Genomic DNA, 27,622 nt, shown 5'->3' with positions numbered 1-27,622 from the left:
TTTTCCTAACCAACCTTCTACTGTCACAATCAAAATAGTTCGAAACACAACCTCCTACAGAAGTTTTTTTGAAGTGCCATCCCCGGGGGGGATATATGCTTTACTGGAACAGCCCTTAGTTGAGCTAGTGGAATATGGAATGTCACATAACATGGGTTCAGTGTACCTACCTAAACCTGTTGAAATTTTAATCAGCATGTTTAATGCTTTACTGTGCGAGTCAAACAAACTTTAGGAACACAAGATAGATAATTTATGCACAAATTTATTCATCTTTTTTTGTAAACACAAGGATCTAATGTTAGCTGGATATTGGGTCCCCTTGATTTGGCTGGCTTGGACTTTTTGAAATCAATCATAATGAACATCTTATTTTCAGCATCCTACAATATAAGAAGTGTTGTAAATTACTCATTAGTTTTGCTGGAGGAACATTCTTTAAGAATTGAGCGAAAATACTGAAATTTAAAACAACTGTCATCCGAGTTTAATCTGATGAAAAGTACATACATTACCTTGATCACGAACATGTGGAAATGTGCTGGAAATATGCCACATTTCCAAATTAAAATTGAATGACATGCCAAAATATGATTCAGAGTGCGAATAACAAGAAATGTATTTCCCTTCATCCGTCAATAAGACCATATACATAATATCTCCATTTTGCACCGTCACCATTTTTTAAATTTTTATTATCATACTCCTTATACATTTATTCTAAACAAAACATACTCTCCTTAGGTTCTTAAAAAGAAAAAAATTCAAAAATGTCAAAATCTGTTTTATTGCTGTGCAAAGATTTTATTTTATTTGCAACAAATATAAATAAAATAACCACTGATAATATATGCAATGCCACTAATTGATAGCTTGAAGTATATTTTACCCAAATGTAGGAAATAGTTTATTTCCAAAGCTAAGAATTTAATTTTAATATTCTTTTCATTGATGAAGCTTCATTATGAGAAGATACTATTCTAAGACGGAGTATTAACAATATATTTCATTGCTAACAGTGCATACTATATTGGTCATTACCTGATTTGTAAGTTTGAATCCAAGCATCTCCACTCTCTTGATAAAGGCACCAAGATTTTGAAACCTGCTCTGAACCTCAGCAATCTTTAGAATTCCACTGAATTGAGAAATGACAGTAAGTATTAAATGCTTCACAAAGTAATTCAGTAAACTTTTAATAAACAGTACATTAAAAAGCTGTGATTTGCATTTATTCACAGGTAAACTTATTTTGGCTTTGCTATAGGCAAATGAATATGCACTAACAACAATTAAACATTCTAAAATACATCATACTAAGCTGGGTATCACTTATAAGTGGAGTCAACTGCAAAATGCACATACCCAGACCTGTGATAACATAATGTCAGGGTCTATGCAGCTCTTTTTTTATGAATAATTGATAAAAGAAATAACATAAACCCTAATCTGCTGGCACATTTTGCAATGGCAGATCAGGATCTATGTTTATTTACAATTGGACTGGAATCTAAGTGAGTATAGACAGTATTTAAGATTTTATGGCCAATGCATATTTATATTCTCTCAATGCTTAATCTCTATTAGTTGCTGCATTAGTAATAAACTTGCACAAAATGAATGCAATTAATGTAAAACTTGGTTTGAATGACCACTGCTTTTGGGAGACCACCTGTCTTGAGAGACAGATTCCAAATGCACTGACTGATTTGTGAATAAATATTCAGTGATGAATTTTTTTAGAGAAACCGTATGTCTTGATAAATCATACTTTGTTGGCAAAAGGGATTGTCTCTCAAGTTTTACCATATTGTCAATTTTTAAACAATATCCATACATATTGTTTGATTGTTTAAATTAACCTGACACAAAAAATATTAAAAACGTTTTCTAAAAAATAGTTGATAAATTAGACATGCCATTTATGAAACACATTGAAAGAAAACCTTAATATTAAATTATTAATAAGCAAAATAATCATTTTAAAGAAGATTAAGTTTTTTAAAAATTCAGTTTGAAATCAGCTCAGGAAAAAAACATGATCAAAAATCATAATAATTACATTTTTTAAACAGCTAACTGAAAGTATAAAATGTTGTAAGTCAATTTCACTACAGTAGGTGCAAAAACTCCAATCAATTCCAAGTTCCTACACATTTTAGGAAAAGTGTTTCAATTTCTTTTTTCCAGTCACAATACAGTGACCATTCAGGCAGACAAAGGAATGAGCCAGTTTTATTTTCAACTAATACATGGCTGGTATGAAAAAAATATAAAATTCTGATAGCTGGTATGGAGACCAAATTTCCTTAACTCATTCAGCCCCAATCCTGCATGTAGGCATGATGAGGTTGTACCCTACTTCCGAGCTCTGTTGTGTCAAGGTCATTTAAGATACACCCAAGTGGGTGGTATTACAAAAAGCAGACATATGTAGCTCTACAATGATACCAAATAAACTGGACTTTCTACTCACATTACAAATTGCAGAGGGAAAAACATATATAATCATTAATGAGACCCTATTTTTCTACACCAGAAATTTGCCCATTGTTGGAATCAGTGTTTTGTGTCTGGATTTTAGACTTTTTGGCCTGTGACCTAAGGCAGACTGGTCTGAACCGCACACAGACAGGTGAACTTTTGCAAAAAGTAGGATAATTTGGGGATTGGAGAAAAAAAAATCAAACTTTTACCCTCCTGTACATGCACAAGCCAAACAGCCAGTGAAAAACAACATTTCAAGCACAACTAGGCATCAGTCTAAGCGAAAAACTCTGGAAGCTGATGTATTTGGATGTATTGAGAATTAACCCCCAAAATGTGTTTCCTACCCCCATTCAGGCAAAAATAACAAAAATCTCTGGGACTGAATGAGTTTATACCCAAATTTCTAAGTGGATGGTCTTGTTTCTCCTGCTAACTGCATGGCCTCTCTATCATAAAACATTGCATTTTGAGTCAATAAAGTTACTCCAGTTGTCGAAATCTTCTTAAAAATGACAAATCCAGGCTTTTCATTGGTCAGCATATTTTTCAGTAAGATATTGAGCAAAGTAAAATTATGAAATGGATGGTCTAGGCTTGTCATACAATTTAGTTAACATTTGGGGTGATGAATGTTACCCCAAAACTTGAAAATCTTACCTCAATTCAACAAATGCAGCCCTTTGATTGGTAAGAATATTGTAAGCATGATTTGGACTAAAGCACAAATTTCTGACTGAGGGGCCTTATGATGGTAAGATTTTAACAATTTTAAAAGAAAACCTTCAAACTGATCCTTGCTACAAGAAACTAATACTTATGTCTTTATATTTGCTAGTACAGGCATGACAAAAACAAGACATACCTATTTTTGAGTACTCTATTAGCCTCCATAAGGTAGTCTGCCAGGTTGGTGCCCATAAGGGACAGACAAAAAACTGCTATATCCACACTGCTGTCAGTGAGGGGTACCTGCAATATACAGAGATTAAGAGGATTCATTGATATAGATAATTTGCATAATTAATTATTTCTATGTGCTATTGTTTGCATAATTAATTATTTCTATGTGCTATTGTCCTTTTCGCCATTACTTCTTCCTTTTCTCCATGCAAAGAAGGAAAAACAAAAACATCAGAAGCAAGTCAGATGCTGTTACATCCGAGTTTAGCAGGAAACTTAACTGATGATTAAGACATCTTTTTTTAAAACTGCCCAAACAGGATTTAATCATGATCCCTTGCAGAACCTCTAATTTAAACTGGGGGTCCCAGGTTGCCAAGTGGTCTCGCCTTTACAGATTAATAACACATCTCACTTTTGTGTGAATTCAAGTCTCTAGTCCTGACTTAACCAACGTAAGTATGTGAGAAAGCTTGAAAGTAGCTTCCCATGGGTCAATGGTTCTTCTTCCACCCAATATATACTGGCCATCATGCATAGCCTATATGGTGCCAAACCCCACAAACTAAACCTAACTTAAATTGTCATGTCTGACATCTTCACTGATTTTTTTTTTGTATCATCAAATATCCTCCTCCATTTTTTTAAAATATATATACGCAAATTTAAACATTACTAATTGCAGAGCTGGATACCACAAACAATTATGTAACATGGCATACTGCAATTATATTTAGGACCAACAATTTCATGTTCAAGGGCAGGGGCCTGAGACTTTTTAAATTAAAAAATTCCTTTTGTCAACAGCTCGAAATATATCTTACACTGATTTATAGCTGGATATAATAGAGAGGGAAAATATGAATGGGATGTCCAGGTAAGACATTTATGACTGAGAGTCATCTTTGCTAGCCAAGGTTCCAATAACCCTTGGCATATCGAACAAATATTTCTGTGCTTTGGGTCTGCGAATTTCATTGGATGCTGCGGCAAGCCACTGCAACCAATCAAACTTAAGTTGTTCAAATTTGAACACTGTTCCTACATGATCGAAACAATGGGAACACAACTTGAATGGATTGATAAATAAGCACGTTTCCAGTGCTGGTTTGTGTCTGAACAAATACCTTTCACTCACATAGACCTGTAATGGTAAACAGTCATACTTTCGATGTTAAAGTTTAAAAGTATCCCTTTTAGATCTATTGCCACAACCATTTCGGCCGGTGTACAATGCACCATGCTATTGGATAGTTTGGCATTACATACTAAGGGAAGCAACACATGAAATCCAATAGATGCCGCTAGGAAAAAGCACCTATATAGTTGTTTGATCCACCAAGGTGTAGATAGGGTTATCGGAACCTTAGCTAATGAAGATGAGATACAGTTGTTGTTGTTGTTGTTGTAGGGTTTAACGCCATTTTTCAGCACAAGATATTCATGGCGGCCAGTAGAATTGGTGGAGGAAGAACCCGGGAAAACCCCGGGAAGAACCACTGATCCACAAGAAGCTACTGGCAGGCTTTCTCATGTGCCAACGTTAGCCGAGCCTGAGATTCAAACTCACGCAGACAGAGGTGAGATGGCAGTGATCTGTAATGGTGAACGCTTTAGACCACTCTACCACTCGAGGCCCCATGAGATACAGTAAATATAAAACACTCGAAAATGAGAAAATATTTAGTGAACTTCAGAGATTGCATAATATTCAAACAGAAAATTAATGCTCTCTTTAAAATCTTCTGAGGATGATTTAGTTTACAAAGGAATGCATGGACTTGCATACATTAAAATACTCTAATAAATAACTATAAAAAAATCGTTTTCTAAATAATTTTTTTCCAAAACTTGGCTAGAATATTATTCACAACATACCACATTTTCATACACAGCATTTGTCAACCATGTGATTAAAGGATCATAAATATAAATCATATTTGTATTATTTAAAATTAATTTGTGACAAATACAATTGTTTCTTAAACAAAAATGGAATTATTTTGCCATGAAAAATGAAAACATGCTTAAGATTATTAAATTCATAACAAGATTACCCTGTACTTTCAATACCTTCTTCCCTATTGATGGAAAGTACAGACATACCAGTACAGTTAAAAAGTACTATGGTATATACTACCAGAAAATATTACTGTGGCAATCTGGTAATACAGTGCACCTCTACTATCGGCAGCATTAACTTCCACAAACTTGCTACATGATTCAAATAAAATCATCAGCCATTACAGTTCAGACTTCTTAAATGTCTGCTTCATGGTTTTTACTTCTTCATAATTGCAATGCCAGTAGCTGGTAAAGGAAAGTAACATTTACATTGGTCAGAATGTTACCACGTGATCAAAATGAATTGCGTTTATATCTGTATGAACTGTAAGGAAAACTACTTTTCTAAGAATACCCACTTCTATAAATAAAGTCACGTGCACAGCATAAGATAAACACTGCCAGTTAAGGCAGACACAAAGTAAGCATTGAAGGAAAACATGTCTAACAATTTTTAAAAAAAATAATTGAATAAATTTTGCTTCCATTGGTTGAAGGACTCGTATTATGATGACCTTATTATGATTAAGCAGGAGAATCCCAAGTGCTATAAATAGCTACATAACAGAAAACCCCAAACATGTATTACTACGCTCAATTTCTGTATTTTAATGATGCAAACAAAATAACATAACGAATAATTGAAATTTCAGTTATAAGAGTTTAACGTTTTTTTCTGAGTTTATAGTGGTATAAACTATATATATTTCACCCCTACTTAGTGGGGGACCATGGTTTCATTTCTTATTGTAGGACCATGGTCTGCACTTCAGTGCTTTTTAACTTTTTGAATGAGTCTTAGACTTATTGAATACCGTCTCTACAGATTAATCTCACCTTTGCATGGATTTATGTGGTCATTCACTTACCTTCGCCATGTTGCATACTGTTACATGCTCATTCAGTGCAGCAAGGTCAAAAGAATACACCTTGTTAGGCACTGAACGTGCAATTTTGGCATCTCCACACCCAAAATCAGCAATTATCAAGTGTTTGGGTCTGCAAGAAAATATCAGAAATATTAGATCCAAATAACATCATTAAAAGATTAATGGACCGAATTCAACTACCCAGACCATATATACCCTGGGTATAAAATGAACCGAATTCAACTACCCAGACCATATATACCCTGGGTATAAAATTCTGCTTTATGTTACTATTCTTGACCCTCTATTAGAATTCTTAATTTCAGTAACAGTAAAAACTTTGGTTCTGAATGATTTTTTAAAACACTCTTTAATTATATGTTCTAACACAATGTGTCATGAGTATATATACAATGCACATAATATGTTCTAACACAATGTGTCATGAGTATATATACAATGCACATACATACAATGCACATACTATGTTCTAACACAGTGTGTCATGAGTATATATACAATGCACATAATATGTTCTAACACAATGTGTCATGAGTATATATACAATGCACATAATATGTTCTAACAATGTGTCATGAGTATATATACAATGCACATAATATGTTCTAACACAATGTGTCATGAGTATATATACAATGCACATAATATGTTCTAACACAAGGTGTTATGAGTATATATACAATGCACATAATATGTTCTAACACAAGGTGTCATGAATATACATACAATGCACATATGTTCTAACACAATGTGTTATGAGTATATATACAATGCACATAATATGTTCTAACACAATGTGTTATGAGTATATATACAATGCACATAATATGTTCTAACACGTGTCATGAATATACATACAATGCACATATGTTCTAACACAAGGTGTTATGAGTATATATACAATGCACATAATATGTTCTAACACAATGTGTCATGAGTATACATATAATGCACATAATATGTTCTAACACAAGGTGTTATGAGTATATATACAATGCACATATGTTCTAACACAATGTGTCATGAATATACATACAATGCACATGTTCTAACACAACGTGTTATGAGTATATATACAATGCACATAATATGTTCTAACGCAATGTGTTATGAGTATATATACAATGCACATGATATGTTCTAACACAATGTGTCATGAGTATAGATACAATACACATAATATGTTCTAACACAATGTGTCATGAGTATACATACAATGCACATAATATGTTCTAACACAATGTGTCATGAGTATACATACAATGCACATAATATGTTCTAACACAAGGTGTCATGAGTATATATACAATGCACATAATATGTTCTAACACAAGGTGTTATGAGTATATATACAATGCACATAATATGTTCTAACACAAGGTGTTATGAGTATATATACAATGCACATGATATGTTCTAACACAATGTGTTATGAGTATATATACAATGCACATGATATGTTCTAACACAATGTGTCATGAGTATATATACAATACACATAATATGTTCTAACACAATGTGTCATGAGTATACATACAATGCACATAATATGTTCTAACACAATGTGTCATGAGTATATATACAATGCACATAATATGTTCTAACACAAGGTGTTGAGTATATATACAATGCACATAATATGTTCTAACACAAGGTGTTATGAGTATATATACAATGCACATAATATGTTCTAACACAATGTGTCATGAGTATATATACAATGCACATAATATGTTCTAACACAAGGTGTTATGAGTATATATACAATGCACATAGTATGTTCTAACACAAGGTGTTATGAGTATATATACAATGCACATAATATGTTCTAACACAATGTGTTGATTAAGAATTAAAGTAATACAAATAACAAAATTATGATATGCATATAGATATATCAAATGAAAGATAAAGAGGCGATGAGTGTATTCATAAACAACAAGGACATTTTATGCCTTCATCTTGATTTCATCCTGTCCATCCATCAATAAAATACATATATACATACATACATATGTCTTTACATTTGTTTGTACCAAGAAGCTTGTTAGTAAGATGGAACAAAAACCACTTAATGTAGGCAAATGAAATTTTGCCAGCATATTAAATTTTTGCAGAATTCTTTTAAATATTTGAATGTTTTACAAATTTTTCAACAAAAATACAATCCTGTTAGCACAACTAAGCAAAATTCATATCAGGTGGACAAAAGCAATTCAGTGTGCATAAGCCCACTTATAACATGGAAGCAGGTAATTTTTCTTCTACAAAATACTCCCCAAATAATCCCCTATTCGCTGAACATGAATAAATCTCTCCCTAAATTGGCAAATGAAACCTTGATATATTGCTGATGTCATTATCAAAAAGGTGGTTAATCCCTGGAAGTGGAGATCTGAACCAATGTCATGAAGTTAGAAACTTGTAATAAAACATTATACACCTAAAAATATCTTTAAATTAGAGTTTCCAATACAATGCAAATAATATATGATGAAATACTGATCTCTTAAAATGTAAGAAATGCCTCCTGTTTGAAACATTTTAAGAAATAAAAACCAATTAAAGAAGTCCTTTAAATTTTAAATTTTTTTCCTAGCCTTCATTTTAGTTTTGGTGTAATTATTATAAATGGCACATGCTCTCATCCATTCAGATAAATAAAATACCTAGCCTTCATTTTAGTTTCGGTGTAATTATTATAAATGGCACATGCTCTCATCCATTCAGATAAATAAAATACCAATGAACCATCACAGCAGTGCCTCCTAGCTTTTCTATATGAATATAATTAGGTGTTTTATCTATGACTTGACGGAAAAGCAATTATTTCTTGCACTGTTACAATCAATGAAAAGTAGACCTACTATGTAGTATTACAGCATTATGTCTTTTGCATCAAATAAAAAGATTAAAGGCATGCAAATCCTACCCACATAAGAAGAGCTAGACATCACAGTTGAGTGCCAACTCATTTCAATCCTTTTATATATGTCAATAACATAATGTATCTAACATCGAATTGTGATCGAGAATAGCATGTGAACAAGTGAAAGGCATACTTGGCATATTAAAAGCTTGGTTTCACAGATAAGGTTAATTATGGTGAAGCTACCGGTAGTTTGTAGTCAAAGCTAGTTTGAAGTCGACTTAAATCTGAACTGAGAGGTTTGTCTTAAGATAAGTACAAATTTTGCAATTACTTGCAATGAAATCACAGCATTAATAGTTTTTGATAAAATACAAAAGTTTTGATGTTGTTCCTCAATATAAAATCAATTATTTTTTTAAAAAAGAAACTTGTTTTGTTTTGAATTAACAATAACACAATAATGTGTCTGTATTTACATACAAAAATCAATGACACAGTACACAATATTTTTGCTGGTACATATGATGTGCACTGAAACATCTTGAAATAAAGTTATAAAATTATGTGTGCTAAAACATCTTGATATAACGTTTTGAATGATTTTCAATGTTTGGTTATCTCAAAATAAAAGACAATATAAACAGAAAATAACAACTTCATTATAAAAATCTATTTCTTGAAAATTATTCCTAACACAACTGTAAAACAAGTATTCAACCCTTTAACCTGATTTCCCCACCTTTCTCTTCTCATTGGCAATGCCCATTCTTTTCTTAATTTTCAGAGGTCCCTCAATAACTTGTGCTCTTGCTTATGTTGCAGTCTGTGTTTTTGGACCCCATTTTATGCAAGTTATCAAGGGGGAGATTTATTCGCATTCTAAATAAATTTAGCAAATAAGTTTATTAATTCATTATCAAGTATTCACTCAAGAAAACTAGTTTTGTGAATAGTGGACATGATTCAATAATCATGCAACTGTAGCAATTTTTCAGAATGTCTGAACTTTTCACACATAAAATTTCAAATCTGTAATTGGGACATCAATGTTTTATAATTTTGCCTAACTCTAGCAATACCAATTAACTACATTTGATCCCCCTCTTAAATTGTCCCCTCTTTAGAAGACACCTCATTATCAGACATTAACTTCTCTAGCACCAATGTGACTTTTCTTTTTTTCACCAATCTGTTCCACTTGTGAGATGTCAGTCTTATCATAAGACCACCTCTCACTGCTTAAGTGTATCTACATAAATGGGTGACCCTATATTATGACCTATGCTCAAGCCCAGAGGAGTATCTTGGGGACTATCATGATTAGAAGAATCTATACTGTTTTCAGAGATTACTCAAAAATATGGGATACTAGAATATTAACAATATGCATTACAGAAACACCCCCTCCAAGCTTTCCATAATTATTTTAGGATGAAAATTTTTAAGAGAATTTCTTCAACAGTGTAGAATATGTTTATTACACTGTACACAGTTTCATTTTTCTGACCATATGTAATTTATTAGGAGCAGATTTTAAGCTAGGCTTGTGATCAGTTTTTCTGGGGTGGAGTGAAGTTGGGTGGGGTGGATGGATGAGGGGTGGGTGTAAAAAGTCTTTTGGGGTTGGAGTGAAGTTGGGTGGGGTGGGGTTGGATGATGGGTGTGGATGGGTGTAAAATGTCTTAAAGGCAATCAAAATAGCATAAGTCATGGTATTTAAGGTTCTCCATACCTTGATATGATAAAGCTGATGATCAAATCCACAGGGTTGTTTGGCCATTTCTCGACTTGACCTTGAAAACCTGCATGATACACAGCAAAAGAATCTGCATCCTCCTGGAACATTTGGAATGCTTTTTGCCCCGTTGTTGTATAAAGCTGTTCATTCAAGTATCGGAATCTAGCTGCACTTAGCCTTTCAAGCATCTTCTCCTTCAGTGATGCTGATGATGATGGGGAATCATTTTTGGACCTTTTTTGTTCTTTGATGCTTGATCCCTTGTCAGAAACTTTTCCTCTGATTGCATTTGTCACTGCATGTTTATCGTCTAACATGCTGTTCAGTTTTTCTACATTAAATTTAGAATTTTTATGAGGTTTTAAAGGCTTGTTTGAAAAAATAGTTCGTCTTTGACCTTCCTCATTTTTATTTATTCTTGGATTTACTTCATTCTGCTTTGGAACAGATGCTGTTAAACATTTAATGTTTGACTCCTTTATGTCTGAATGCAATTCCCTGACTGATGTACTAGAAGTTATTTGTTTCTCATTCTTTTGACCTGAGTCAGCTTTGAAGTTAGTTTTTTGGCTTTTTCTTTTCTTTTTCCTAGCCTTGTCTTCCACATCCACACCTAAATTCTTTTGAATTATTCCTGATAACGACTGATTAGATGCCTTTTCCATATTTGTACTAACTCCTTCCTCAGATGTGATAGATCTAAAGTGTTCATCTCTCTTTACGGGAGATTCCACTTTAAACTTATTTTTCTTGCTTCTTCTTTTTTTCTTTTTCTTTCTTTCAGATTTGTCTTTTATGTCAACAGTATTGTTCCCACTCTGCTTCTTCCTCTTCAAATTTTCATTTTCATTTCTATCTTTAAAGCTCTTATTACTTTTAGATCTCTCAATGTCCACTGGGAGTGGACCAGAGCTCAGGTGAGTTCTAGCTTTCTTTCTGGGCAGTAGAGAAATATCAATGTCCTCCTTGGCAAAGTCCATCTCACCGCTTTTTCTTTTCACAGATGGAAGACCATTATCTTTTGTGCATGTACTTGTACATTTCAAATTATCTGCCTTTCTATTATCTCCACACATCACGCAATCATTGTTATCCCCCTCTGAAGCAGAAGTTCCCTGATTCCTATGTTTTAGTTTCTTTAGCTTTCTTCTTTGCATCTTCAGTTTCTTCCTTTCCAATTTAGACAAAATGCCTATCTTGCACTGGTCATCTATATTCATTTTCTGTTCTTTTTTAAGCACGTAGTGTTTTGTGTGAATGTCATGCGAGTCTTGAATCTTGCTCTTCTTCTTTATCTTCTAAAAAGGAAAGATTCAGCATATATATATATATATATATATATATATATATATATATATATATATATATATATTAAATATTATATGCAAACATCTCCATTATCTATCTAGAGAGATAAGATTGATTTTTCTGATAAATAAATGACTCTTTCATTATGTGAATGGGCTAAAGGAGAGGAAAGAAACAATATACCAACTATTTGTTCAACACTATTGTCTTAACTTTATAACTGACGTTACAGGAAAGTTCTATTTTTCCATCTTATTATTATCAAAAGAATCTCCAAAAATACAGATAACACCAAGTAATTTCTTTATCTTTTAATTACACAAAATGTTTGTATATATTCTCATTTTTTTCCCTTCAGAATGTTCGATAATTAATATTTTCCTTCAGTAGATATAATTAGTATTTATTCTGAAAGATATATACAGTTCATTTTTGGAGATTTATCAGTTGAACCAAACAAAAATAACCAACCCACATATTAAATCAAAGGACCCAAAGACTAGAACAAAAACATTGGCACTGTTAAAACAATCACAATCTCCAATTTAAAACATTCTCACAGTATCATTTAAAAACATTATCACATGAAAACTGTCAGTGCTGCTCATTATTGCAGCTTTTATTTTTCACTTCACCTTAATAACAGGTAAACTAACTTCTTCTAATACAATAAAGAGTTCTATGTTCTTAACATAAAAAAGAGAGTGAAAAAGTTTAATTTGCATTGAATTCACTTTGTGCAGGTAGATACTCATTTATAAGTCCAACTTCAAACTGCACACAGATCTGCTGTCATATAATGTGCAAGCAGATCTTCCAATTTTTGGGGTAGTAATCAGTAGAACAAACAACACAGACCCTCAACTTACAAGTGAGTATATATGGTAATTCTTTTTGCTAGACAATATCTATTCTTGCAAAACTACTAATGCCTTCAAGCAATAATCACTTAAGGTGATTCTGTGATAAACTTGAAACTCACATTTGAACTTGTTAAAAATTAAATCTTACATGGTCACGTAACTTTCCAAAAAGACTTGCAGTCAACCCATCAGCATCTGATGGCACATTCCACTCAGAGGTTTCAAAATCCATGATTTCTGAAAAACAAATAATTCCAACATTGCATACAATCATATATAATTTATTATTATTTACATCAAATTATTCTTCAAAGTCTTTTTTTATATATTAAAAATGTTATATTTGCTTAAAGGATATCTTTGTTGTACATGTGCTGTAATAAGCACACCCATTTTTACAGGGTTATAAACTCACATAGGAATTACATTTTTTACTGTGCATGTCTCAGTCTTAGCTCATCATATGGAAGGGAAGGCGGTACTTGTGTCTCAATCCTAACACAAACCATGGAAGGGAAGGTATTATAGTGTTTCAGACATAGCATGCCTTGTGGAAAGAAACCTGCTATTGTGTCTCAATCCTTACACACATATGATGGAAGGGAAGCTGTTTTATTGTCTCAGTCCTAGCACACACTATCAAAGGGAAGTTGTTACAGTGTATCAGTCCTATCCTATCATATCTTATGAAAGGGAAGCTATCTAGCCTGGCATGCCTTGTGAAAGGGAAGCTGTTATTGTGTCTCAATCCTAAAACACCTCATGGAATGGAAGCTATTACTGTGTCTCAATCCTAGAGCACCTCATAGAAGGGAAACTGCTGTTGTGTCTCAATCCCAAGAAACTTCATAGAAAAAGAAGCTGTTAATGTGTCTCAACCCTAGAACATTTCATGAAAGAAAAGCTGTTAGTGTCTCAATCCTAAGACACTTCATGGAAGGGAAGCTGTTACTGTGTCTCAATCCTAGAACATCTCATAGAAAGGAAGCTGTTTATGTGTCTCAATCCTAGAACATCTCATAAAAGGGAAGCTGCTATTGTGTTTCAATCCTAAGATACTTCATGGAATGGAAGCTACTACTGTGTCTCAATCCTAGAGCACCTCACGGAAAGAAGCTGTTATTGTGTCTCAATCCTAGAACATCTCATAGAAGGGAAGCTGCTATTGTGTTTAAATCCTAAGAAACTTCATAGAAAGAAACTGTTAATGTGTCTCAACCCTAGAACACTTCATGAAAGGAAAGCTGTTATTGTGTCTCAATCTTAAGGCACTTCATTGAAGGGAAGCTGTTATTGTGTCTCAATCCTAGAACACCTCATGGAAGGGAAGCTGTTTTTGTGTCTCAATCCTAGAACATCTCATAAAAGGGAAGCTGCTATTGTGTTTCAATCCTAAGAAACTTCATAGAAAGAAGCTGTTAATGTGTCTCAACCCTAGAACACTTCATGAAAGGGAAGCCGTTATTGTGTCTCAATCCTAAGACACTTCATGGAAGGGAAGCTGTTACTGTGTCTCAATCCTATAACACATCATGGAAGGGAAGCTGTTATTGTGTCTCAATCCTATAACAACACATCATGGAAGGGAAGCTGCTATTTGTGTTTCAATCCTAGAACATGTCATAGAAGGGAAGCTGCTATTGTGTTTCAATCCTAGGACATTTAAGGAAAGAAGCTGTTATTGGGTCTCAATCCTAGAACACATGGAAGGGAAGCTGTTATTGTGTTTCAATCCTAGAACACCCCATGGAAGGGAAGCTGTTATTGTGTTTCAATCCTAGAACACATCATGGACGGGAAACTGCTATAATGTCTCAATCCTAGCATATCTCATAGAGGGGAAGCTGTTATAAAATCTGACTAGATCATCAATATATATGCTTTCTATTTCATTGCCACCTAACTTTAATGTTAAATCAGTCTCTAAGATGGATCTTAATTACATGAGTTTACTGAGTGCAACCATATTCCTCCAAAGTGAAGAACTCTCAACATAAAGGAAAGTTATTTTTCTTATTATTTGTTAACTATGGGAGACACTGTACAATTTATCATGGTCTCCTCTGCTACTCTCACTTTCTATTTTCTCTATAAAGTCAAGTATTGCTTAAGCCCACCTGCTTTCCACAGTCAACAGTTGTATTCATTTACTTAAGTCAATCTGTGAATGTAACTTTCAAGTGGCTAATCTCTCTATTGGGATTTTAAGGACTGAATTAAGCCACAATACTTCTAAGAACATTTGTTGGTGACGTTTACACTCCGGTAAATCATCATTCATCATAAACATTTGCTTTATTTTTATAAAACAGACTTATTCAACAATTTCAATTAGTGCCTATTGTATAATGATACTCTGAGGAAAAAAATGACTGCAGCAAACTAAAGTTATATTATGGAAAGTTCTTCATCTTTGGACAGAAACACAGATGGACATCACTAACACTATATTCCTAGCAACAATAGTCAAGACTTGGTGGGGGTAATAAAACTTTCAATTGTGCAAACCTGAACACTTAAATTTTCTCCTCCACACCATCTGAGATTAATCATAAAAAAAATAAGTCAATAACGATTTTTTATACTACTTTGAAATTTTAAAAATGTCATTACCAGGAGGTAAAATAGTAATGCCTGTACTCTGAAAATTTGAATCTGCATTTCTGGTACAGGAAAGTTAGCTGACACTGTATTATTTCAAGTATTATATCCACAGCACACAGACACTCATTTTCACTGCCTGCTTCAGAAAGCACATAGTGTTGCCATTTGTGATAAAAACTAAGCATCAATCCAAGTAGGTGAAAGACATGTAATTATATATTCTTTTTCTCTACAATATGGGAATTGTGGAGCAAACAACTTTACATAGTGCCTTCCCCCCTTCCAATGGTGTTCCAAAAACCCTAGAGTGAAAACTAGTAATAGAAAGTGACCATTTTTGGGTCAGTTTATTGATAGTTCAGCCTTTAAATTATGGATGATTTGCTCTTGGCAAACTACACGTCCCAATCATTTGCTTTGGTCGCAAATACCAAACATGCATCTAACAGGACCAAGAGCAGAATGCTTCACCACCCAATATACTTTTTTTTTTACTAAGCACAATTTAGAGACACCTTCAGTAATGAAAGTATTACAATTTTATACTTGTAAATAAGTCAAATCAAACTGTATAGACCCAGCATAATGTGCCAGCAAATAAATATCTATGCATTCTGTTATGCCTCAACAGTAGAGATCTTGATCTGTCAGTACATTATGGTACTTATAAAATATCACACTTTTCAGCAGTTGGCTTGACAACACATGTAATGAACTTGTGGCATTTGAATCTAATAGTAAAATAAGATAGCCTGTTAATTAGGAACAATGAGTGACAGAAGCATTTGGATAGGTCAAGGCTACATGGAGCAGCAAAATTACAGTCCAAGTTACCAAACAGCCTGTGTATCTTCTTACAAAGCATAAGCATTTACATCCACCACAAATCATGCCAGAATAAAAAATAAAAAGATATTGTTGGTGTGTTAGTTAATCCTACAATGTCAGACATATAACCTGATATTTGTTTTAGGTACTATGTTTGTGTAGCGTGTTTCCAAGCTGACTGACAGACGAAGAAGAGGTAGCATTTTCAGGAATATCTCGCTTGCTTGGCAGTACATATCAACAACTTTTCCACAAATTTAAGCAAATTACACTTAGGTAGTCCAATTTAATACCCCGCAAATGAACAAGTTAGGGGTAATAATATTAGTACTAACTAGGCACCAGATACGGCTGTTAACTTATTGGGTTACTAAGGGTACATTGTCCAACACTTATTCCCATTAATTTCTACTTCTTGATGCAAAAACAAATGGATAGTCAGACTCAATTTCATGTTACCAATGCTTTGCTGTAGTTATGCTCAGGCAAGGTAATAACTCCAATATGATTTTGAAAATTGACATTAGACCTGGAGATCAAAACAGGTTTTTTGTGTGCACCAAACCCTGTGACCATGTGATCATGTTATACATGGAATTATGGGAATTTATGCAAAGAAGATACCACAAATCTTGAGTATCTGGCCTCATTATAATTTTGGCATGTCTTTCAAGATTAGTAAAAGAACAAAGAAATCTTCAAATTACAGTTAATCTTTTTAATCTGTCAAAGATGCGCCTCGCAAATAAATTTTTAAAATAAAGCTACATTTGAAACCTTTAAACATATTTTTGACAATTTTAACTGTAGTGCTTTACTTTATATTGAATTTTCAAGTGTACAAGACTGTCATTAAAAGTGGAAGAGGCAATGCCAGACAACAAACCGTTCAAAGCACCAAATATATTAACAATGCAAAATCACCACCAAAGATGCATTGAAAATAGTGAATTTTAGTATATCATGTATGTATTTCAGAGATCTCGGAAACGCTTAATTATGCGTATTTGGACGACAATTTTTGATCTGGGACGCAGAAAATCACTGAGGCGGGAGTCCTCCGTACGCATATAATAGGTGTGCGGCAAAATTCAAAGACTTGCCAGTACTGCTTCAGCCACCTGCTTTGTGGGAAAATGTGCTGATCAATTAGCTGTGCTGATATTTATAATGCAGAATTCAGTGACTGAAAGACCCCTTGATGTACATACATGTTGCCATTAAACGAGTAAATCAAAAAGAACATGATGCAATAGCTGGGCGGCAACTTCAAAGGCTTGACTGGCGGCCGGATGCGAAATGTGCTGATATTTACAGTGATTGAATTCAGAGTCAGAAAGACCCAGAGATGTACATGTAGTCAATTATAAAAGTACATCAAATAAACAACTTTAGCTTTCGTTAGTGTGTTCATTTCCGAAAGTATCGGAATAAGTAGTGCACGGGAATCAAGACATGTTGAGACTTAGACAAAATGCCATTCGTAAATTTGGATAAGCCTTTTGGGGGTTAAACGGCAAACTTACGAAGATTGTAATGAGATTAAGAAGAGTGCTAAAGCTGCTAGAAGCGATAGTTCGGATAGGACAGTAGCTAAGTGTAAGAAAGTGTGGTGCCTAGCTTAATGTTTGGAACAAGTCCTTACTTGGATTGACAAATATTCAGTATCACTCTGATGGATGAACAAGAGCTATTTAAGAGGTACAATGACCATACTTTTTTTTAAACGCCCCTCGCCTTAGCCCAGTTAGTTCAAGTGTTGTAGCGAAATGTATTTATCAAGACATCAGTAGCTAGGCATAGTTTTAATATCAATTACGTTGACAAACAAACTCTTGCCCATTCACAAGCACATGTTTTGATAGCTGATTAACCCTTTTCCGAGTAAGGTAGCAACTATCAATTTCCTATCCTTTGATGATAAAACATACAAACATGTGTTTTAAGATCAGAATAGGTGTTCTGAATATATATTAACTGCCTCTTGTACACTATTTTGTCATATAATTAGTTTGAAACTGTAAGTGAACCAGTAGGTCTAATGGGAAATAATGGCGGACTTTGCTAAGTCTGGGATGTACCAGTTTATTAGACTGTCTGTTTTTGTAAATCATTGGGCAAATATTTTCAGAAAAATATACAAATCATTGAAAGCATAGCCAAGGTATCATTTTATTAAAGATTTAACTTTAAAATGCAACTTATGTAGGTCAGAAATGTATGGGACACTGCTATGTTGCAGAATTCGCAAGATGCGCTTTACAGTCTAAGATGTTTTCCGACCTGACATGTATTTGCGAAATTACGGGGGAAAAAACAGCAAATCAGATACTATTTAACCATTGCCTAAAATTACTACAAGGACGCAGACAAATAAATAAACTATAAATTTGCAATCCTGTCAATGGACTGTTGTAATGAAGCTATATTATAGTGAGTGATTACATTATGAAAACCTCTCCATCTAAAAATAGATGCACTCACGTCTGTGTTGATTCTGTAGTTAAAGTAGGGACTGCAACTTTTGATGGTGGGACTCCTATTTTTACCAAAATGGGAGTCTTAGACTCCAAGTTTTAAAATCCTAGTGAGATCGCTGTATTTGGTGGTGAACATGAAACTAAAGTAGAAGAAAATAGCTAAGTACATTTTTTTAATTAAAATTTGCCATTGCCAAATTTTGATGAGAAAGAAATGCCAAGGTTGATTATGTAGTGTACCAAAGTAAGACTGTACCATAGATATTTCTGCCCTTGAGCTAGCTCGTATTCAAACTTAAAATTACACATCATTTAGGACTGTTTCTTGTCAAATTAATAAGCTGCCTCAGAATCATATATTTTGAAAAGAAAAAGACAAATGAATTGTTAAGTTACAAACTCTTGATGTTTTAAGAGTAAAGAAAATTTCCAGCTGGTGACCTCATTCTTACAGACTCAAAAATAAGTTATACTTAAAAAGTACATCAACTGTTGGTCCAATATCTGCACACTACACAACAATTTTATTACATTTCAGTCACCAGATACGTAATTATAAAGAACCAATCACCAGCTTAAGAGGTATGAAATTCTGGGCTGCTACTTTGGTGGTTGTTAGTGCCAACCTTGAAAGTTATAAATAGGATAGGATTTAACCACTTTGCCATCATCAAGAATGTCCTTATATATAATTTCAATCTTTATTATACTACTCAGTTTTTAGGAACAAGGATGTGTGACATCGAAACAGTGGATAGTAACTCATATTTTTTTTTTAAAACTAGCCATGAATTGTGCTTCCATTTGGGAGTAAATCAAAGCAATGCAAATTCTAATGCACAATTGGAGATGAATTACCCCAAATTACCGTACATATGAAATAATTTGAATATATCTTTTAATTGTCTTTTTTCCTTGTAAAATATATGAATACCTTACCATTTATTTTGTTTAATGTATTAAAAAAAGTTACCATGTTTTACATTTTCCAAGTCCTTTTTGTTGAAAAGAAAACTACTGATCTCTAAAAGTTGGAAATTTTGAAGGAGAGGTTAATTTTAGATTTGCATCATTGGACAGTTTCTGGTGTATTGTCTTTGGGTTTACATATAAATATCTAATAATGACACAATGATAAACCATAAAAAGTTAATATTACTCATTGATAATGCATATTTCAATATATGTTGATCATAGCTACTCTATTGAGCATTCTTGGAATTTTGTTTTAGTTTCAAAGGCATCAAATCCACAGGTTCCCGTCATGAGTTTGATGTTAAAAAAAATGTAATAATCTGAAGGAAAAAATATAAAGAGTGACAAAACTATCTCAGATCACTCATGACCGTTCTGACATAGGACCCTGTCTATCATACTAGTCTTTTTTTATATTGATATACAGGCTCCTATGTCAGAACGGTCATGGCAGTAATCTGAGGTAATTTTGTCACTCGGTATTATATTTTCCTTCAGATTATTGTTTTTTTCAACATCAAGCTCGCCTGTTGAGCACCTGTGCTCACAGTCCTACAACATAAGACATATCATCCAATTTGCTGGGGTGGGGTGGGGTGGAGTGGTGATGACTCCTGTGCTAAAACATACATGTGATACGTCTTTCACTGAAGGATTACTAGTCCTACATATAAGACCTTGACGCTGATATTTGTTTTGGGCGTCAGGGTCTTACTGCCTAACTAACAGCGCTGTTTAGTATGTTTTGATATCGACTAACATCGTAACGAAAGTCAAATTTCAGTAATATCTCGCACAACTGGCAACTAAAATAACGGCGCTTTTCTACAAAGTCATAGTGTTTTAGTCAGACTTTACTTACTCCGATGTCTTTTCTCTAGTAAATTCAAATTCTCACAATAGAAATGGACCTGTTTTCCAGTTTATCGCTAAAACAAAACCAACACGTGTTGTCTTAAACGTTACGTTGTAGGACTATGATCAAATCCAGATTCTTACTAATCGGGCGAAATCCCTGTAAATGCACATATATATTTACTCTCTTTTTCTATCTCTCTGTCTGTTTTGATGTTTTCTTGGGGTATTAAAAAAATATTTACCCTGATGATCAAAACACTTAGCGAAAGCTATATTAACAGCATTTTCAAACACTAGTATGCCATATGGAGGCTGCCATGTTGTCTGTGAAATAATGGAATATCACAAAAAATATACGGATATCCGAATCCGAACCTCAATATTGCTACAATTGCCACTCTCACCTGTTCGAAAACGAATTAATAATAATAATAATAATAATAATAATAACAATAATAATTATAATAATAATGAGGGCTTTGTATAGCGCCTAATCTTTAGAAGCTCTAAACGCTTTACAACATTAGACAACACCTATAAGATTTTTAAAGAAAACATATAATGATATGGTTCCAAAAACAAATACGTGTATCTTGAAATATGCATACTCATTATATAAACTTTAATCAATGTATTTGTGATTACTACCTTTCACCCAAAAAAAAAAATCCTTTGCAATGTAGATCTCCCTCAAACACGTCAAAGTTACTTCAAGTAAGGGATATTTTTTAAAGCATTTTCCGCTTTTTTTTAAGTTATGCAGAGTAAAACCAATAGAACCAGACGCATCACAGGATCCTTTGGATAAACTTGCAGATAAAATGAGTCTGTCTAATGGTGATATAAATAATGTAGGCGTATGTATGGGGCTCACTTTCCACAAGGGTTATCTAAATTTTAAAAAATACAATTTAAAAAAAAACAATCATTTGAGGATTTTAGTCCGAGTGTAATATATGAATGTAAATACTTATCTTATTCTCTTTAAAGCCTGGTCTATTTATTCTGCTCTTAAGGAAGCAGGTAAATGCACTAAATTTAACAGATCAGCGTACACAGTCGTTTCAATTTGGCATTCAAATTTTAGTTATTAAAGAACATACCTGTTGTCCGAAAAATCAGACATATTGACTGGCGGTTTTGGGGATGATATTGCATATTCATTAAAACCTGTAAAAATCTGCACTCTCGTCTTCACACATTGGTGTGTATTTTATACACTTACCAGTATTTCTCACGGCTGTAGAACTATCGCCGGCAGAAGGGTTCTTTTGCCAACATGTACTATTTTCGGACAAAATCTTGAGTTTGGCAACTTGTAAATTCACGTGGAACAGCACAACCCTCTGCCCCGTGGCCATTTTGAATTTCGCACTGGATATAGCGGTTTCCATATACTGTTACGTGTCTAAACTATACGCAGGTATAGTCTATAAAAATTTGCCTGCAACAAAATTGCACATTTGAAGAAACAGGTGACATAAGACCCACATATCTTTTATCAGTATCAACACACATTTCGGAGTTTATTTATCGGACTGAGACCAGCCCAACCGATGAATATGATAATAAATTATACGTCGGTAGCGGATTTTGATGACCAGATAGGGCCTACACGAGAAAAGTGAAATGTGAATATTGAACACTATTTTTAAAATTACATTGGATTTTTCCAGCTCTTCTTTAACTTTTGTCGTCGTTTTGTGGTCGAATGATTGGCGACCCGCCAATTTGCCTTCATTTAAGATTGTAAGATCCAGAGACGTTCATGTATATATGTGCCTGTAAGATCTAACAGATTAAGTCCTTGTACATAACTGAAACAGGTTTTAAAAAGGTGCTATGTACATACACAGAAACCACAAGCTCCACCTACCAGCCTCAAGGTGTCAATCAAGCGTAAACGACCGAACACACTTTTAATTTAAGAAAAAAGATCATCGTCATAAACTGCTTCTCACTCCCAAGATAAGCCGTTTGAACATGAAATGTCCTGATTAACTGATGTGACCAGTTTTTCTATAATCATTACTTCACTATCTTTTATCCAATTTTCATGAAATTTTACAATTAAAACAAATTACTACCTAATAATGTAATAATATTTTCAAAGAAAACTATTTCATTGATCTAAAAACATTAACATTAATCAGTAACAAGTCGGCTACCTCTGATTGGGTTCGTCAGACTTGAAGAGAATGTTTTGACCAAATTAGCACATCTGGTTTTTTTTTAAAAAAAAAAAAAAACTAAATTCCCCACTGGACAATAATGAGATTCACATACATCTTTAAAATGGTATGTGAACAATTTATGAATATTGAACGAGAAATGTTGAATTTATCAAGCTTTTCCGCTGACATTACCTGATTCTAATTTGGCATCTTATCTCCCAAAGGGTTTATAATTTATTTGATATTCTAGTTGTCCCAAGTTTCATTATACCTTGGCACTGGCAAAGTTAGGTTATATCTATATAAGGGAGTAATGTAGCATTACTCCAAGCACTGGCCTAAGGAGAATTACTCTAAAGACTATATACTTATATAATAATATATATTTTATTACGAGGATGTATATTAAGATCCCTATGGTTGACGAATGTAAGGACATTAATTACTACTAATAGTACTAGAACTATTCCAACCTTACCGCTAAACAAGCATATCAATAATTCGCTCCATATTGGGTTTCTGCTTGGTATCGAACCTAGGACCTCTGAATGCGAGATAAGACAACTATCGCCTGCCTGCACGTTCCAGTACCCATACTACCACGGCCACCTCCACATCACCAAAAAATGATGTTTCGATTGCCGTTCATATACGGTACTAGAACGTGTAGACACTCTCGAAACTTTAGATATATATATATCGTACGTCCTAATGAGATTCACATACATCTTTAAAATGGTATGTGAACAATTTATGAATATTGAACGAGAAATGTTGAATTTATCAAGCTTTTCCGCTGACATTACCTGATTCTAATTTGGCATCTTATCTCCCAAAGGGTTTATAATTTATTTGATATTCTAGTTGTCCCAAGTTTCAGTTATGGTGCGGAGGTGTAGAGATTTATGTCAGATAAAACATTTGAGAAAGTACATTAACAATTTGGCATAGGAAAAGGAAATTTATTAGGGGCTAAAAATGTACCAAAAAGTATTTTGTTTATGGTGAACTGGAACAATATCGATACGAAATACACCCCCCCCCCAAAGAAAAGTAACGGTGTAACCGCACTGGTACATACCGGGCCAGCGTTATTTGTAATAATAATAGGAATTGTATTTATGTTTTCAAGAGTTCAATGTTGTCCGATCAAGAACTGTTTCCCGTGAAGAAAATATTGTGCATTTTTGGCAAGAGAACTACTAAAATGGACTATGCAATACTTTTATCCCATTGATGAAGCTAGTCATCTTGAATGCTTCAGCTTATTCGCTATGTTCTGTATCTTGCATCGAAGCCATTTTATTAGTCTTTTCAAAATGTTTTGCTGACATTTCTGTATCTAGTGTTAAAAAAATGAAAACACATCTGTTCAGTTGTATAGAATAAGAAATGTTAAAATAGGAATCGGTATGACATTATCTTTATATGACAGGATATTGGTATATGACATGATCTATGACATTATCTTTATATGACATGATATTGGTATATGACATGATCTATGACATTATCTTTATATGACATGATATTGGTATATGACATGATCTATGACATTATCTTTATATTACAGTAATACCTCGTGCATTTGCGTTTCTGGATTCGCGAATTCACGGATTCGCGAAATTTTCATTGGTACCCTCTACGTACATGTTTTCTTTATTTTATTGAATTGTACCTTCGTTATATGACTTCTGTGACATGTGAAGTTTACCTAGTTTACCTTCCTGACAATGACAAAGAAAACGTCAGTCATTAAGTTTACAGTCCCATTCGTTACTTGTTTTTACCTTACTGTGAGTGCAAAAGAAAACGGCAGCCAATGAATTAGTATAGGGGTAATATTGATACATGTAAACCGTACTGTAAATGCGCTAGTGTGGCAAATACCCATTAGGCGATACTGTACTCTATTTTTACGTCAACCATTTATTTCTCTTTTTAAGGGTAATGTATTAAGCTAACTTTTAAATGAAATTAAAGTGCTTTGGGAGCATGATTTGGGTCATATTTAGGGTTTAAATCTTAGAAATAAGCATTTATGAGCATTTTTAGTGACTCGTACCAAACATTCGCGATTCCTCCTGATCCGCGACTGGTTCTGGAACCTAACCTCGCGAATGTTCGAGGTATTACTGTACATGATATTGGTATATGACATGATTTGTGTCTAAATCATAAACACCTTCAGGCTTTATAAAACATAACCATCAATAGTTAATTGATTAAACTTACAAGAATTTTAATCAGTTATCTACTTTGTTACTTAACTATTTTGTTTTAGTGCTTGTAAAATTAAAACAAAATTGTATTGTGAATTTACCTCATATTTTCACTGACATGGTAAATTTGTTTCAAGAACTATTTATTGTCTTCCTAAATATGCTTTTTGTTTATTTCCCGCTGCTTTTTGTTGTTTCATTCGACAAGGCTTGCATTTCTTTGTTTATGATTCAATTTTGATTATATGTTAAATTTCTGACACTCTGTACATATATTTGCATCCGTTGTTTTTATTATGCAATTAAAATTGAAAGCAGTACTGAAACGTTGTCTTTAGTTTGATTTGCAATTAACATTGGTTCCGATCTGATTCACGTTCAGTAAACTTTCCACTTTCCACATCTCTTGGCAAATAAAAAGAATCCGAACAACATATAAATGAATGATGATATCGAGAACAAGGCAAGCAAAATCACCGAAAAGTTTACTTCACAAAAATCAATAGATCAAACTAGAGCCGAATTTGATAGGCAACATGCAAAACGTTCACACGAATATATAAACGCTGGAGCTGAACGTTAAAAAAAGAAATTTTAAACATTATTACATTATATGCTTTCGTACTTATCACAATGCAAAAAAGAAAGGACACACGTTAAAAACAACACGATTAGCTTGGAGTATAAACTGAAACGAAGAGAGAAGAATGCGTGTTAGCAGACGGCAGTGTCTTTTAGCAGTCAGCTCAAGAGCAAAGGAAAAAGAAAAGCGCGACCAAAAGCTGAATGCAACTGCAGAACTTATAGAGCTGAAAGGCCTGGGAAAGAAAAACATTAAAACTGTGAAAGACTATCCCACCACTCGGGCAGAAAAGCAAATTCCACGCCGACGCTTCTGCCTTTCTTGCTGCAAATAGAACTGAAAGTCAAGAACGGACTGAAATTTAGCACACCGTCAAGCCTGAAGATGATGACGCTGAGCTATCACACAGCATTAAAGTAATGACCTTTATCCGAACACTAACGCCACCTTACTGCGCATTGATAAGATCGAGAAACTGGTCACCCATCTTAACGCTGCAATGCTACAAATCATTGTAAAATACTCACCTGAGGGTGGTGGTCTCCATTGATATTTCTTCGATGCAAAGTGCCTAAGCTATATTTGTCTCCGTACTACCCTTTTCTACCCCAGATCTCGATTCCGATTCCAAAGTGAATATCGCCGAGGTCAGTTTTCAATGAAACATTCTGTCTCTTTTGTGATCTGGTGGGTTACTTTACTGCAAAACTTTGTTGTGCTAATTTAGATTTCAACTACAATATTTTGAGGGTACAATCGGACTGCAGTTGCTGCGTTTTGTGAACTCTGGTTCCACCGCAAGCCTGACGGGTAAACGATGAAACATCCATTGAGTTTTGGGCAGCAGAAAGCTATCTAGGTTAGTAGTGCATACATGTCTCTGCTAATATGGATTCTAGAATTGAGTCTGGAATGGAACGCCTTCATGGAACGTTCTGAACAGACACTGCCATTGTCCTCCACGTTTTCCGCAAAAATGCCTCCAAAAGAAACCTAATCCGCGACATTCAATATATAGACTAAGCCGCCAGATACAAAGTCCACAAGCACCCCTGGCTGCTAGAGGATCTTTACACTTTTGTGTAAGACCTGTACATATTTGGTTATTTGCACTATGAAAGCGTTGCTGTTTGTTTTCTTATCTGTGTATAATTTTGAATCGTATCCAAAAATATGTGTTAAAAATAATAAAGTGTCTGTATGCATAGTATCTTTGTACCATGAGTGTATGAGTTGCATTTTGTTATTTGTATCTAGTCTTTCTATATGCCGTGGCATATTGTTGTCCAATTATTTTTGTATTGTTGCACCTTAGTGCCTGAAAGAGGATTGAAATCTTCCATCACGTGGAAGTGATGGAAAACATTGTTTTGTGGTTTAAGCTTTTACTTGAAAATGCCTTAGCACCTGATATAGGGATTGAAGTTTTCTGTGTTAGTCATACATCTCTCTCTAGCAACTTCTCTTTAGAGTGCACATTTATGATGGCATGATTAATAAGAACGAGTTATTCTTTTGTTAGTTACAATTATGATTTAGTAAAGTTGTATAATTTTCTGGTGTATGTTTGAAGTCATTTCATAGTTATTTTGAAATACATTAGCATTACTTACTTAGTTGGATTAAAGTGATTTTCGCTCCAATGGAGCATGTATCACTGTTTAATGCATGCACAGCGTTACATTAGCATCCCCAAACGGATAGAAAATCTCTATCACACGGACGTGATAGAAAACATTGTGGGTAGTGTGTTTAAGTCTTTAGTTCTGTTGT

General features: G+C 33.9%; 1 protein-coding gene across 1 annotated transcript; it reads right to left on the bottom strand.

Annotated features, from left to right (window-relative positions):
* Window positions 1-249: 249 nt before the first annotated feature.
* On the bottom strand, window positions 250-21,199 carry LOC149797043 (uncharacterized). Its single transcript, XM_089961711.1, has 7 exons — window positions 21,113-21,199; window positions 13,274-13,362; window positions 10,949-12,252; window positions 6,324-6,453; window positions 3,353-3,459; window positions 1,042-1,138; window positions 250-383 (listed from the first exon to the last, which is right to left on the bottom strand). The coding sequence occupies exons 2-7, from the start codon at window positions 13,355-13,357 to the stop codon at window positions 270-272; spliced, it is 1,836 nt and encodes a 611-aa protein (XP_089817837.1). The 5' UTR covers window positions 13,358-13,362; window positions 21,113-21,199; the 3' UTR covers window positions 250-269.
* Window positions 21,200-27,622: the final 6,423 nt, after the last annotated feature.

Source organism: Sinohyriopsis cumingii, chromosome 6 (assembly GCF_028554795.1).
Source record: "Sinohyriopsis cumingii isolate HCF-2022 chromosome 6, ASM2855479v2, whole genome shotgun sequence".
Lineage (NCBI taxonomy): Eukaryota > Metazoa > Mollusca > Bivalvia > Unionida > Unionidae > Sinohyriopsis > Sinohyriopsis cumingii.
The sequence above is the reverse complement of the archived record's forward strand: the minus strand, read 5'-3'. Positions and strand labels throughout refer to the sequence as shown.